At 45.6% G+C, this 15,635-nt stretch overlaps 1 protein-coding gene across 2 annotated transcripts; it reads right to left on the minus strand.

Annotated features, from left to right (window-relative positions):
* Positions 1-6,627: 6,627 nt before the first annotated feature.
* Positions 6,628-15,226, minus strand: LOC101881753 (V-set and immunoglobulin domain-containing protein 4). Of its 2 annotated transcripts, none has more exons than XM_031048275.2 (8): positions 15,087-15,226; positions 10,965-11,321; positions 10,570-10,851; positions 10,151-10,246; positions 8,895-8,954; positions 8,494-8,604; positions 8,145-8,166; positions 6,628-7,313 (listed from the first exon to the last, which is right to left on the minus strand). In XM_031048275.2, the coding sequence occupies exons 1-8, from the start codon at positions 15,139-15,141 to the stop codon at positions 7,103-7,105; spliced, it is 1,194 nt and encodes a 397-aa protein (XP_030904135.1). In that variant the 5' UTR covers positions 15,142-15,226; the 3' UTR covers positions 6,628-7,102. The 2 variants fall into 2 exon arrangements, with proteins under 2 accessions (XP_030904135.1, XP_030904133.1); XM_031048273.2 differs by having other exon boundaries at positions 10,151-10,258.
* Between the last annotated feature and the right edge of the window lie 409 nt (positions 15,227-15,635).

A 15,635-nucleotide genomic window follows, 5' to 3' on the forward strand; every position in this document is an offset into this window, starting at 1 on the left:
TTCTGAGTTTCACAAGTGGTGCAAGAGGTTGAGAGGGATAACAGAAATTTGGTCTAATTGTGCTTAAATCAGTATGTCTTTTGCTAAGCTGATCCTAAATCAGCTTGTTAACAGTGTTTTCTAATGCTCATGAAATACACACATTGCAACATACTTTTATCTACCATGATTGAAATTCACTCTGAATTAGAGGCCAGAACAAAGAACTATTCACTATCTACATCTCACTAAAGGCCTAAGGTGGAAGGCAGGGGGAATGTAAGAATTGCAAAGCCTTTGTAGTAACCTGGGCTAGAAACTGATTTTATCTTTAAAGCTGTAGTTGTTCCCTTGCTGTTAAATCTTACTTCACTCTGCTGGTTTCAGAGCAGGTATAAATAGTACATATTTGACATTACCATTTTTTAATTTGTGCTTTTAATTCGATACCTGGAAAGGTATCTTTCATGAAATATTAAATCAGATCCTGTGATAATCTTTGTAAAATAGTGTCCCAGAACTTAGAGATAGAAAAAGGTTAATAAATTGCCCACTGTATGATGCTGTTAATACATTTCAGCTGAATTCTACCTTTGTGTCTTTAACAGACTACTTTCCAAAATATAGTTAACATGTCACTCTTAGGTTTTCACTTTGAAACTAAAAATAGCCCAGCTGCTTTCTCACAAACTGGTGCTGCTGGTCATGTGAAATTAAAACGAGGTGCCTGGGAAGGAAGCTAAAAGCTTAAAATTCAGCTGTGTTTGGGCCCAGCTTCAGAGAACAGGAGTGACATTAAAATAGTGTTATGAAGGTGTGGTTTAGGAGCCATGATTAACTTTTCAGGGAGAGCTTTATGGTCTCAGATCAGAAAAAAGTATTTTATCCCTTTAAACTGAAATTCTGAATGGTCAACATCTGAGAAGGACACAGAGAATACCAAAACTTAGCAAAATCTTCTCTTATGTATCTTTTGTTATTTAATTTTCTTTTAGTGCATTTCTGCACTAATGCACATTGACATTAGAAGAATAGGCCAACGAATGGCATCTTTTGGTCCTTGTGCAAAACAATAGTGTGTGTGTGTATGCTCACCCTTAAAGTCTGGATTATGCCGGTGTATGGGAGTGGAAAGTTCCACTTACTGCAAAAGAGCCTTTTTCTGTCTGCTGGAAATGAATCAGAAGGGGGGTAGTTTGACAACAGAAGAAAAAGTTTCACTTCATTCCTGAAGTTCATTGTTTCTCTACGTGGAGTTTAGTTTTGATTTAGCATCACAATCCATACAGGGGTTCTGCCTGACAGATGAGCTTCCTGCTGGCAGGCAGAGATGGGGACTGAAATTTGTGGGGACAGCAGGCTGCTATGCGTGCTTTTCCTTGCAAAACTGAGCACACATGGCACTGGGCTTTGACACAGTGGTGGTGGCTGACCTTGCCTCTAACAGAGTCAATGGCACAGCCGGTATACATGTAGGGGTTCAGAGTTGTACCTCCTTTTTAGAAAGGCTTGAAGACGTGTCTCTTCAGATCTTATATGTAGTTAAAAATATTGATTTTTAACTATCAGTGCTACAGTAAGAGGTAAACCCCTGAGCCTATTCTTGCCAATAGAAATTTTGTCTTTGGCATATAAGGAGCCACCGACCTGTGTCAGATACAGAGGCTCCTTCCCACGTTCATTGGAATTTGTGTTACAACTGAAATATTCACATATCTAGAATTAGGCATTTAGCTGACGTACCTTACAATACAAGGACACTCAGGCATGTGTGACTGCTTAAATGCAAAATTACGACAGGGACCAAAAAGGAGGAATGAAAAGTGAGAAGCCTGAACAACTTGTTTAAATTTAGGAGGTTAAAATAGAAGCTGTGAAAAGTCTGCTAAATTATCATGCCCTTATCTCTGGCCAATGCAAAACTGTTCCCCCTCAGTATGTTCTCTGGGTCTTTGTCTAGAATTTGTGTGTCTAGAGAGACATTGGTCTTCATGATGTTGTATCCAAAAGGCATGGCTGAGTTTTTGCCATGGGCATTTTGTCAATATTTCAAGCTTCCAGTATAGCCATATAGTTAAAGGAGAAGGTTACTCTGGAGCTCTCAGCATTGTTTTCAGCTCCACAGAGCTTCAGCCTTTGCATTAATATAGTGGATGTTTTCCTCAGCTGAAGGCAGTGTCTATTTGTGTAGTTTTCTCTCACACAAAGGAAAACGTTAGAGGGGGAAATACATGAGTGATAATGGTGGTTTTTGCTAACTGGAAAAGTTCTCTGAAGTTAACAGCAGTTTCAGCCCTTCTTTTCCCTCTCCATTTGCCAAGGATGGCACCCAGAGAAGACCTCTGCAACACCCACCGAGTGCAGTGCAGCACTGCGTGTATTTGACAAGCTGAGTTCGACACTCAGTGTGCAGAGTGTCAGTTTGTCAAATACCCCAAGTGAGGCATTTGCTGAGCAACGCAGCAGCACACCAAGGTGACTGGCAGCAGATACCCAGCGAGGTACCGAACAACCCATCCCATCGTTACTGAATGCTTGACTCTGATCCTGAGCGGTCAGGTTTCCCTTCCACTCCAGTTTTGGAAGTGCCTATTGGGATACTCCTTCTAACAGCAAATCTGTACCATCAACAGAAGTGGTGCTGGTACAGTTCCTCCACACTGCGAAGGGAGAGAATTGGGCCCTGGGTCCTTCTTTGCAGCCAAAACCAGTGCTGTTCTCTTCCACAGCATTAACTAGCCAGCTGCTAATTTACAATCCTGATCAGTTAACAAGGATTCTGGCAATTCTAATCACAACATCATGGGTAAGGGCAGGGTTATCCATGATACAGAATCTTTTATTTGGACATGAAGGAATCTTATTTTATTTGCAGTTGGAGTACAAACTAATGAGACTGCTGGTTAACTTCATTTTATCCCATTAGCCAGTGAAAAGCATGTTCGTGCAATCTGTTTTTAAGTTAGACCATGCAATCCATCACTTCTTGAATCATTGCTGTTTGCAGAAGACTCCTTTTTTTTTAATTGTTATTCCTAAACAGCACTTGTAGCAAGATTGCCTATTGCTTTTTTTTTTCCCTTCCATTTCTTCTGTTTAGTTAAAGTAATTCCCTCTTGAAGGTCTAATGATTGGTAAACATTTTTATTAACTGACTTGCAGCAAATCAGATGTCCAGCTAGGGTTGTCTCAGGGTGGGAGGAATGATAGCATGACAAATCAAACTCTCTGAAAGCATTCAACATTGAAAACTTGGGAACTAAGAAAATCCCAAGACCCTACAAACTTGTTTTAGGACAGTACCACCAGCTAATTTTGCAATATTTGAGAATATTGGTAAATTTTAATGTTAAGCTTTTGGGCTTTTTGTTGCAACTATTTCTAACTAAATATTTTGAAGAAGTTGGAGTTTGTACAAAGCTGGGACCAATGAATGTATATCATTGCCTAAGCAAATTGTGTTCTGCTTTTTGAACAGGTCCTGTCAGTAGGGCTTATTGTGCACTTCCGGAAAAACATGGTCCTACTTGGTATGACTCACCCTCCCGTGGTCTCTTTCAGGCACCTACTTGTGACTCACAGACATCACCCTCATCTTTATCATTGGGGTCAGCTTCAAAGGAGAATGAAGTCTATTATTCAGTGTTTGTTTTGTCCTGGTGAATCCTTAAGGTATCAGACAACTGTATCAACCCCAACCCTTTCAGTCATCACAGCCCTCAAGCTTTCAACAGACCTAAACTCTTCTGCACCACAGCTAACCAAGTGTTCATTTATGCTATTCATCATTTTCTTGTGCATTTCCAGTTTTGCTCTCAGTAGACTTTATCCCTTTGCTCTTTAGATGACTCCCCCAGCCCTAGCTCTTTCTAGATGGCTGGGGGAAATGACAGAAAAGTTAATCCCTTCCTCTTTTATACGAACAAATACCAGTTGGTGGGACAACTTTATCTGAGACTTCCTCTCCCTTTCTCACTCTGAGAATAGCAGGTTCAGAAGGGCTCTGAAGGCCGGGGCAAACCTGAAAGTGTAAAAGCCAACAGGTCCCTTTTGTTGTACATGCACTTCAGCTGCTCTGAAGCAAGGGGAGCTGCAAGTCTCATGATATTTTGTTGGCCACTAGAAATAGTGCAATTTTTGGAGGCATTGTAGTTTCAGAGTGGAAGCTGAGGTTTCCGTTCTGTAAAACTGGCGCCCAGCAGTTGAGTGACCAGAGCAAGGAAAGGAGAAGTTCTCTTGTTTGACAGTGACTCAATACAGCCAAGCCCTCTGTGACTTTCTGAAGAAAAATATTCTGTTTCCAATGACTTTTACAACCAAACATGCAAAAAATATAATAAAAACCCCACACACATGCCGTACAGGGAGAAACAACAACCCTGGTACTGGCAAGAGACTTTTTGTGTTTTCACTGTTCTATTTATGACCAAAGCTGTTTTGCTGCCCAAACTAGAGACAGTGGCAACATGAAGTGCTTAGAATCTGTTCCAGCTGGAGCATCTGCTGCTCCTTTCTTAAATCCTATTGCCTTCTTCCTCTGCAGCATTCTCGTCTCCTGAGGAAGCTTCCCTGACCTCCTCAGAGCAGATCACCACTAGGAGGAATCAGAAGTTGGAAAAATCATGGTGTTAGATAGTTAGTGAAGGAGCTGGGAGCTTGAAATTACAATAAATGAACAAAAATACATAAAACATTAGGATAACTGAAAATGAACAAAGATGGCGCTTGGCAGAGGGTGGAGATAGGAAGAGGGGTGCCATGTCTTGTGTTTTGGGCTTGGATTTGCAGAGGTGAGGATGGGGAAGCTGAGTTTTCAGTTCCCTTCCCATGCAGCATCAACCTCACACCACACTGCCCTGTGTGAGTACAAGGACAGCCACACCTTCCCCTGATTTGTTTTGTTCTGCACCCCCCTGATACTGCTGACACCAGAAGCTGCTGCTTCAGCCTGATGTCTCCTAGGCTGGCTTCTGGGAATGCTTGTGCCAGCTACAGCAAGTAAATTACCTCACCCCAGGTGCAAAGCACAGAACACCCTCACACACATTTGGAATGGTTCCTGCACTGCTTGCCTTTGGTCAGGGCACAGCTCTCCTCTCCAGCTGGGACAGGGGGAGCTTGCCAGTTCTGGCCACCAATATACAAGCTGAGATCAGTGCTTAGAGTGGGGCATTGGCACGGTCCCTGCAAAGACAGGCAGGTCACCTGGGAAGCACAGCAGCCTGATACTGCAGCACAGCCATCCCTACATGCTCCTTACTTTGTTTTAAAGCCTTCATAATACAGATAGGAGGCTTTTCTCATTGATCTTACCTTCACTGTCCTGAAGAAGTGTTACTGTGGGGCTCCTCTTTCTCATGCTTAGGCCATAAAAAGCTATGTGACCTGGTATTAGGCTTCCAACTTGGGAAGGGAAGATCCATGGTAGCAGACCAAAGCTTTGTGGGTCTAAGTGCCAAGAAGGAGGGCCTACTTGACCCAGAGCTCATTTGCTTCCCCATGCCCCACCCCAGTCTGAACTGACTGGTTTGATAAAAGCCAGTAACTCTTCCTACAAATTTGCTTTGCTAAAGACAGTGGCATCCCCTCTCCCTGTCCCTGACCTGCCTACCAAGCCTGTAGGCAAGCAGGATGCTGTCTGGCAGACAGGAAAGGCAGACCACAGGAGCACCCTGGAAGGCTCTAGAAGGCATTAGAAAGTAACATTGTAAGAATTACACACACAAGAAGAAGCAATAAGCAGTTAACATTGGGAACATAAACTCTCACGGCATTATCATTTTATGCACAGTATAGTTCCCATTAGACAGACTAGCCTTTAGAATGTAACTACCAGTAGGAACTAGGAAAAGTAGCAAAGTGTAAAGCTAACAGATAGCTAAAGTATGTCTCTAACAGGAAAGTAGCATAAAGGGATTCAACATTGACATTAGGACAGGGCAGAAGACACATTTGTGTAATTGTAAGTAAATAGGAATTGCAAAACAAAATGAACCCTGTAACTCAGGAACCACCTCAGTCAAACTGTGACCATGACTGTACCCCTGCCTGTTCTGCAGAATTAGATTAGAAGAAAAACATAAATTTGCAAGCAACAGAAAAATGATGGCACTGGGTGTCAAAAAACCAAGGAAGTCAGAATCCATATGCAAAAAAAAAGAAAAAAATCCTTTGAAGCCTTTTGTATTTGGCATGGGAAAGAAAATACACTGTGCTAATATAGCACTTTTCAAGGCATTTTAGAAACATGAGCACTTACAGCATCTCCATAACATAGGCCACAATATCTCTGTTGTAATCTGATTGACTCATATCCCACAGAGTGAATCAGTGTCACTCTGTTGTGTCCAGGGAGGTCCCTTGCTTAATCGTCATTAGAAATGCTTCCAATTTCTCTCTATTTCACTATGCCTCTGGACCCCACATTGTAAAAATAAAATGCTAGCATTTCCTTCAAGACAAATTCTGCTTTTCCAGGAAAAAAACAGAGGGTGGCAGCTAGGCAGCTCATCGCTTACAGGGCCATTCCCTCTTCGTCTAAGCAATGAGCTCTGGTCTGATAGGAAAAATGACAATCCTAGAACATCAACGCGTGCTATGTGGTCTGTTTGCCATGCTCTAACAAAAAAGACCTAAGGACAAAGAGGATGTACAACCAATATTTGTTGAGTTGTAAAGCTAGAGGACAACCATTTCCAGCACAGTTCATGGCTCCTTGCAGTCTGGGATGTACAAACAGGGGAATATGCCCTTGAGAGTACACCTTGCTAGTGTTATTGGCACTGTTGCACTCAGCTACACCAGGCTAAAGACGTTTGTGTTTCTACTCCTTCAGATCCAATCTTCCTCATCTTGGACCTTCAGGCTGCTGAGAAATTATTTGCTCTACAGAACCAGGTAGAGAACCACTTGGTGGAGGGTTTCTGCACCAACGGGCAGGCCTCATTTGCCAAAGCCCAGGAAAGTTCCTCTGGGTTAAAGGAAGTTAGTGAGCTAGGTTAAAGGGAGACTGGTATATTTGTCAGAGCAGGAGGTAGACAAGAAGACGAGTTTCCTTTGGTGAAGTTTACCATTCAATATCTGCAGCCTGCACAACCACTCATATGCAAAAGATGGTACTCTGCTAAATTCTTTCTGTTTCATATTCCGATTCCATTGCATTCATAAGGTTCTCATACTCAGGATTTTTCCTCATGTGGATGCTGTCAAGGCCATTGTCTTTCACAGTGAAAGTGTCATTGGATGTTTCAGTCTTCGAATTTGTATCTTTGTGTGGGCACTTAACAGGTACTTCCACTTCTGCCTCCAGTCTGGTGACATCTGCAGTGCTGTGGCTGAAACAACAGGGAGACATTACTGAGAGGGATGACTAGACAAGAAATCATTTGATTTACATCTTGGTCCAAGACAGTATCCACCACATAATCTGTGGAACAGCAAAGTTTATATTGATCTAATGAGGACCTGGGAGGTTCTGGAAGGCACTAGAAAGTAAGACTGAAAGAATTACACAAGAAGAAGCAATAAGCAGTTAACATTGGGAACATAAACTCTCATTGCATTATCATATTATGCACAATATAGTTCCCATTAGATAGTCTAGCCTTTAGAACATAACTACCAGTAGTTAACTAGGAAAAGTAGCAATGTGTGAATCTAACAGATAGCTAAGGTATGTCTCTAAACAGGAAAGTATTATGAAGGGATCCAACATTGACATTAGGACAGGGCAGAAAATACATTTGTGCAATTGTAAGTAAATAGGAATCGCACAAAATAGTACTTGGGTAAGCACTGGGTCATACTTCTTAAAGAGAAAGACATCTATAGAAGAAGGAACTTATCTCAGAGGAAAAGCTGAGAATTTCTGCTTTGTGGAATGATGGTGGGAATTTACTGCAGAGAATAGTTTTCTCATGGTACCTGCAAGGGATAGTGACAGATCCAGAATATCTTTCTCTCATTCTAACATAATAAAGAACAGACTCCTGCTGCCTCCTGCCCTAAGATGTCGATGTCCTCATGCTAAACTGACTGTCAAGTCATTCAGATCCTCCCCCTGTGAGTCAAAGAACTGTCCGGCTTTCCACTGAGCAAATAAAGAGGCTTTCTGGAAAGAGACATCAGTGTGATGCCCCAAAATCTTCTTGATGTCCAGTACTCACAAAGCAACTTCATAGAGAAGTTCTAGAAAAAAAAAAAAAAAAAAAAAAAAAAGGAGAACCGAAGCTGTGCATCAACAGGTTTTACAGGTGTCACAGGAAACATAAAATCCACCCGAACAACCCCAAACCAAACAAAAACCCCTCCCGCTTCCATGCATTCCCATCTTCTGGAATAAGCCTTCCACCCTGCCCCTTCCTAGAATGGACCAGCAGGGGCTGGGGATGATGAGGACGCGGATGGAGCCATGGCAAGCGCCGCGCTGTCCCGCCCTCCCGTCCTCTCGGTGCAGGGCAGCCCTCTGCCGCCCGTCCCGTCCCGTGCCCCCCCCGCCCTGCTCTCCTCTCTCACCTTCCGCATTCCGCCGCCGGCACCGACGTGCTGTCAGGAGCACTCCAAGCACGGCTAGGCCCAGCACCACCACCAGCGCGGCCGCCAGCGCGTATCGGGGTGCGGAGTGACCTGCGGACGGGGAAGAAGAGTGGTGTGACCACGCCGGGGGAACCGGACCTCGAGGCGAAACGCTCTTTTCAAGTGCCCTAAAGCAAGCGGCAAGCGCCGGGCTGTGGGCAGCGTTAGCGCTGACAGCCCTTTCCAGGCAGAACCTCAGAGCGAACTTCGGGGGGCAAAAGCCCTTCGGCAGCGCCAGGGGCGGGTGGCTCCCGCCTAGCGAAATCCTGGTGTTTGCCGTGCAGTTATAGCCTGCCCTCTCGGTGCAAACCTCTCATTTCCCATCACGGGACTCCACTCACCAGTGGCAAAGGGAGGTTCCTCTGAACCCCCTTCGGAGAGCTGCTTCACTGCGGTCAGACCTGTAAGGAGGGAGGAACGCGTTGTGACCCTGCTGGGAGAGCTGGGTTTGCTTGGGAAAGCAGCAGCAGGGCTGGCAGTGGCCTCCATGGGGTCACCAGCACAGCTCCACGTGGATGTAACTGCTGCCCCATTTCGATGAGCACTGTTGATTCTCTCAGGCTAACATGTCTGAAGTGCATGGAATGAAAACACCCGAAACACCCACTGAACCTGCTCTCAGAGCAACAAGGCAGATTTTTATTCTTGACATGTCATCCTGTGTATGTTCTGCCAGCAGATATGCAAGAAGCATGCTGAACACACGTGTTCCCCTCAGCCATCACCCCTGGGGTCCCTGGTAGCCCTGACCAGCATGGTGCAGATCTAGGTACCAGGCTTGTGGCTGGCTATAGCATGGTCAGGGAATGCTTTGGCATCACCCTACATCTGGGTTTCCACAAGACTTTCTCACTTCATCTCTCTTAGGGTGATTCCCTGGCTGGTGTGAGGGAGGTTACCACTGGCAGCTACACCCAAAGGCTTCCTGGAGCCCCAAATCAGGTTTCTTGCCCCAGGTGACATCCTGCTGAAGTTGTGCAACCTCCCGGTTTTCCTGGGCCACTCTAGCTCTGGCTCAGCTGCTGTCCTGGGGGGCTCCAACCCACCTACCTGCAGCTGAGCACCCACGCCTGGGGAAAGCAGTGGGTAACACTGCTGGAGTCCCTCTCTGGAGACATTCAAAACCCACCTGGATGCATTCCTGTGTAACCTGGTCTAGGTGGCCCTGCCTTGGCAGAGGGGTTGGACTAGGTGATCTCCAGAGGTCCCTTCCAACTTTAATGGTTCTGTGATTCTGTGACATGTAGTGATAGGACAAGGGGTAACAGGTTGAAACTTAAACAGCAGAGGTTTAGATTGGATCTAAGGAAGAAATTCTTTACTGTTAGGGTGGTGAGGTACTGGAATGGGTTGCCCAGGGAGGTTGTGAATGCTCCATCCCTGTCAGTGTTCAAGGCCAATTTGGATGAAGCCTTGGGTGATATGGTTTAGTTTGAGGTGTCCCTGCCCATAGCAGGGGGGTTGGAACTAGATGATCTTAAGGTCCTTTCCAACCCTAACTATCCTATGATTCTATGATTTGTCACACTCACCTTCTCTGTCACTCACAGAGTGCCAGGACGAAAACAGCCTTTCCTCTGCAGCCCACGTCACTTACCTGTGGTCACTGGCTGGGACACATTGCCTTGAGGGGTGAACAGGGATCTGGTGTGTTGGCCTGTCCCAGGGGTGGGCAGCTGTGTGACTGGGGACCCTGTGGGAGAGACTGATAAACTGGCCATGTCCCCTGCTCTCTCTTAGCAGTACAAGGCAGGTAAGAGTAAGACATGCCAGGGGTAGGAGCCAGACTCCTATCCTGCACAGTTCTGGTCCCAACAGAAGGACATTGTCTTAAGCCCTGCTATAATCAGGCACACTCCAAAACAGGAGGAGTGTCAATCTGTGGTTTCCTCTCTGGGAAAGCAATGAGGACACAATTCATGTTTAGCATTACATAGCTGATCCTACTATGAAAGAAGAAGCTCCCTGTCTCAGTCTTCTGCAGCAAAGATGAGGAACTCTATCCTGGGGACTCACCTGTCACTGTGAGCTCAACAGCGTCACTCTGCTGCACAGCCCCGGCCCCAGCCCTGTTTTCTGCCTCACAGTAGTACTTCCCAGTGTCGGAGGGCTGCAGGCTGTCCCACACCAGCTCAGCCTGCCTGCTCAGCAGCAGGGCTTTCTGTCCCGGGGTGCCCCTGAACCAGCGGTAGCTGATGGGGGGGGACCCGCTGGCCACACAGGTCAGACTGGTCCTGGCTCCTGTGGGTACTGTCAGCCCCAGTTTTCCGGCCCTGATGATGGGCTTGGTTGCTGCCACTGGAAGACAAAGCAGATGGTGTGAAATATTATTCCTACCAGCTGCTGCTTCACCTTCATGCTCTGTGGATTAGATTGGCTACACAAGAGCAGGGCTTTAGTGCTGGACTTACCTTTGACAACTTTAACCGTAGTGGTCACCTCCCTTGTGATCATGCTGTTATTTTTAGTCCTCCAGATGACTTGACAGGTGTAGTGTCCACTATCAGGGATTTCAAGGTTCTCAATTAAGAGTGAGGCATCTCCTGGGCTGTGCTTTGGGACATTGACCCGGTTTCGGAATTGAGACAGCAGGATGTGGTCACCGGAATAGTCCCTCCTAAAGATGGTGGAGGTGCTGTGGTCTCTCTCCATGCTCCAGATTAGCGTTTGCTGTGTGAAACCATCTGAGGGCATGTAGGTACATGGTAAAGTGACAGATCCCATCCATGTGCCCTGGACCTGGTGGACACCAGTGAGATCCAGGAGGGCTGCAGGCAATAAGAGTTGAAGGGAAGAAGTAAGAATGCAGCAGAAGAGGAGATCATCCTTCAAATTAGATGGGAATCACCAGGGGGTGGAAGCTAGCATGAGTTCATGGCTGTAGACCACAGCCAGCCAAAACAGGGCCTGTCCCGACTTCACTGAGCATAGGGAAGTGAACAGTTGCTTTGACCTCATAGCTATTTCTATTGTTTCCCTCTGGATGCTTGCCTGTTCTCAGTTCCTTCTTGGAATAATTCTGAGAAGTAATTCTGAGAAGCACAAATCCAGCCCCTAGTGGCAGCATCACAGCTACAGTCTTCACAAGACCATAATGAACATCTCTTATTCCTGCTCTCTAGCTTCAGCCTTTGCACCTTGCCTCTGCTGCTTGGCTTTCTGCTTACACTTGCACATGACAAGTCAAAGAGCAAGAACTCCCCCTCCCTGACATGGGAAGATCTGACACCACCACTTTCAATGCTGACTTCTACCTTCTGTATGGGAGGAAGGATGAACAAAGCAACTTCATTGCTTTACTGCAGTTAACAACGAATGCAACATTTTTGCATTCATTAACAGCACTATTTTTTATACAACTTCCCTGATGCTTCCAGTACCCAGCAGTATAGCTGTGCAAGGAGAAGCAGTTCTCTGAGCAGCAGCCTGTCCCAGAGCTGACAGGAGCTGCCAGCTAGAGGAAGATAAGATCTGTGGATCTGTGTCCATGGGGACAGGAAAGGGAATTGCTGGGGCTGAGCATGTTGGCACTTTGTTTCTGACAAGGAGCTTTGGTATTCCTTTACCAGATGACTTAGAGAGGATAAGCACAGCTCTGTCCTTCAAATGTCACATTCCAGACAAAAACAATTCCTTGATGTATCAGTTTTTAAAGATCTCCCATTTCTCTTCTTCCTCTTTTCACAAACTTCCATCAAGAGAAACTAAGAAGGGTGTAAGCTGTTGAGAAAGCTGCTCAAAAGTAACTTCAAGGCATTTGAGGCACTCAAGTTCAAGTATGTTTGCTATTCAGTATATTCATCTGGACACAATTCTGTCTAAACATCTCTCCGGTGCTGTTTGCATTGCTATGTGCCATGAAATTGCTGCCAGCACCCACTGATACCGTGTGGAGCAGCTGCACTCTGTATATGATCAGTTTCAACATTAGCAGGGATGACTCCAAAAGAAAGCTTATTGGAAGGTGTCCTGGGTTCAGCAGTAGCAGTCATTTTTTCTCCTTGGTAGCTGGTGCAGTGCTGTGTTTTGACTTTCAGCCTGGAAACGGTGCTGATAGCACCGATGTTTTTAGTTACTGCTCAAATGTTTGGTTTGTTCAAGGACTTTCTGAGCCTCATGCTCTGCCAGGGAGGAGTGGAAGATGGGAGGAAGCAGAGACAGGACACCTAACCCAAACTAGCCAAAGAGGTATTCCATACCGTAGCACGTCATGCCCAGGGTGTAATGGAGAGTTACCTGGAAGGGCTAGTTCTCTGTGGCTGGTTGGAGGAGGTATGGGTCAGTGATCAGTCAGGTGGGGTGGGGTTGAGTTATCGGTTGGCAGGTGGTGAGGTGTCATATTCTCTTCCCTTGTTATTTCCTTTATCATTATTACTATTATTGGTGGTAGCAGTAGTAATTTTTGTTATACCCTAGTTACTGGACTGTTCTTATCTCAACCCATGGGAGTTAAATTCTTTTGATTCTCCTCCCCATCCCTCCTGGAGTGGGGGGGAGGGGAATGAAAGAAAGACTGGGGGGGGGGGGGGGGGGGGGGGGGGGGGGGGGGAGAGGGAGGGAGAGAGAGAGACTGTGGTTGAGTTTTAAACCACGACAGAAGGAATGGGAGAAACTCAGCAAAACATAAATCCCTGAGGCAACACCTTTAAATGTAAATCCTCCCAGTGACACTTCTTAAACTGGGATGTCCTCTTCCAGACAATGTCAAGTCTCCCAAAAGAGGGAAATCACAGAATCACAGAATCCCAAGGGTTGGAAGGGACCTCGAAAGATCATCTAGTCCAACCCCCCTGCAAGAGCAGGGTAACCTAGAGTACATCACACAGGAACTTGTCCAGGCGGGCCTTGAATATCTCCAACGTAGGAGACTCCACAACCCCCCTGGGCAACCTGTTCCAGTGCTCTGTCACTCTCACAGTAAAGAAGTTCTTCCTGATGTTAACATGGAACCTCCTATGCTCCAGTTTACACCCATTGCCCCTTGTCCTACCACTGGATATCACTGAAAAAACCCTAATTCCATCATCCTGACACCCACCCTTTACATATTTGTAAACACTGATGAGGTCACCCCTCAGTCTCTTCCTCTCCAAGCTAAAGAGACCCAGCTCCCTCAGCCTCTCCTCATAAGGGAGGTGTTCCACTCCCTTCATCATCTTTGTGGCTCTGCGCTGAACTCTTTCAAGCAATTCCCTGTCCTTCTTGAACTGGGGGGCCCAGAACTGGACACAATATTCCAGATTCGGAGCTGGACCAGAAAAAAAAACTAAAGGGCTGTGATGAAAATTAGAAGACTGACCAGAGAGATTCATATCATCTATAAAGCATGATAATGGGAAAAAAAAAAACAACCAACCCTGAAATCAAATTCTGTCCCATTTTCTAGAACAATTGAGCATCTTCCTTCCCAGCCTGACAGCACCAGTGTCCTGATAGCATAGAATTCTGCAGACAGGAGCCTTTAGGGCTCTCCTCTGAAGTACTAGACCTGGAACAAGAATGGTGGACCAAACCCACCCTTTTTGCTTTAGCCTTAGAGAACTTCAGGTGTGACGTGGATTTCTTGGCTCCTATCTGCTTCACCCAAACAAGCACCCTGCCAAGAACTCAAGTGGGCACAGAAAAAGAGGGTGGTAAGTTTTGGCTCATTCACCCAACCATTCCAGCTGTCTGCCCACTGAGACCACAGCTCTTCTGGGAATTGCCCCTTTTAAGCAGCAAAGTACCTGAATTTGCTGGGCTTGGCTCATCTCTACCCATACCTTCTTGTCCTGCTCCCCCTTTCCCCTCCTCCCCAAAAAGGCACTGGTTATGTTCAGATGCATTAGCTCACAGTAAGTCACTTGAGAGGCAGATCCCAGAAATCTGCTGTTTTCTTTTATGACAAAATAAGGAACATACTTCAACCTGTTTTTCTAAAGGTCAGGAGCAGTTCTGTGCTTCTGTGCACAACTTATTCAAGCACCTTTCTCCTGTTTCCTGAAACCATCCTCTGCTGGTGCCAGTGCCATATGTGCCTCGTGGGCATATGTATCAAAGGAAGGATTCTGGTATCACCTCGTCTAATGCACTTAAAGAGCAGAAGATCAGGAGATTATCAGAGAAGAAACACATGTGCCCACACCTAGTGTCACAATGACAGCTCTTCTTCCCAGGACCATGATAGCAGAACAACCATAATGCGTTATTAAATTATAGGAGAATACACATTCCAGCTTTCAAAAGACTGCTTTGGAAGCTCATGCACTAAATCTGGTCCTGTCCAAGGCTCCTGAACAATCCTGTTTTGTTCTTGTTTTGAGGCACGGGAGCTGAACTTTTGCCCAATACCACCCCATTGGTCTACTCTTAAAAGCACCTTGTTGTATCTGATGCTAAAGGAAACTCTTGTGAATTCTCAGGCTCTGTTCTTTATACAAGAAACTAACAACTTTCCACAGTTAATAATTTTTAAAAATTAAGAAACTGTAATTCAGATTCCTACCTTGTTGGGTCTCTGACTTTTGTTCTTACACATTGAAGCATGTACTCACCGTTGCAGGTGACGAAAGCCATCACAAACACCATTATTTGCACAGGTTCTCCCATTCTCCCAGAACCACAGGTCTGTCTGCTTTTCCTTGTGCTTTGTGAGAGACCCCACACTCCTGGGACAGAATGCAAGTGAAGAACACTTCCCTTTCTTCTGTCATTTGTCATCTAGGATCCTCTTTCTGAAGTATCACGAGTCCATTTCAGTGCTGATTAGGTGAAGGGTAGAGGATAGACAAAAACTATAAGGACCTATACAGTTCCATTTCATATTCCCATGTCCCCATCCACTCCTCTTACCATTCTCCTGATTTTTTTTTTGATGAGTAATCCTTTTTATTATTCTTCATAGAATCATGGTATGGTTTTGGGTTGGAAAGAACTTTAAAGTTTCTCTAGTTCCAACCCTGTGCCACAAGCAGAGACACCTTCCACTAGACCAGCTTGCTCAAAGCCCCGTTCAGCCTGGGCTTGAACACTTCCAGAGATGGGTCAGCCACAGCTTCTTTGGGCAACATGACTACTGGCAGAGGAACTTTAATCCAAGAGAC

This window comes from Melopsittacus undulatus, chromosome 6, assembly GCF_012275295.1.
Source record: "Melopsittacus undulatus isolate bMelUnd1 chromosome 6, bMelUnd1.mat.Z, whole genome shotgun sequence".
NCBI classification, from domain to species: domain Eukaryota; kingdom Metazoa; phylum Chordata; class Aves; order Psittaciformes; family Psittaculidae; genus Melopsittacus; species Melopsittacus undulatus.

Bases quoted from the DNA above. Each gene is read 5' to 3' on its own strand.
- LOC101881753 (XM_031048273.2), bottom strand. From the start codon at position 15,141: ATGGGAGAACCTGTGCAAATAATGGTGTTTGTGATGGCTTTCGTCACC. The intron at 10,259-10,569 runs GTGAGTCCCCAG...CCAGTTTATCAG, and splicing joins TGTTGAGCTCACAGTGACAG to TCTCTCCCACAGGGTCCCCA. The intron at 8,955-10,150 runs GTAAGTGACGTG...CCCTCCTTACAG, and splicing joins GTCCCAGCCAGTGACCACAG to GTCTGACCGCAGTGAAGCAG.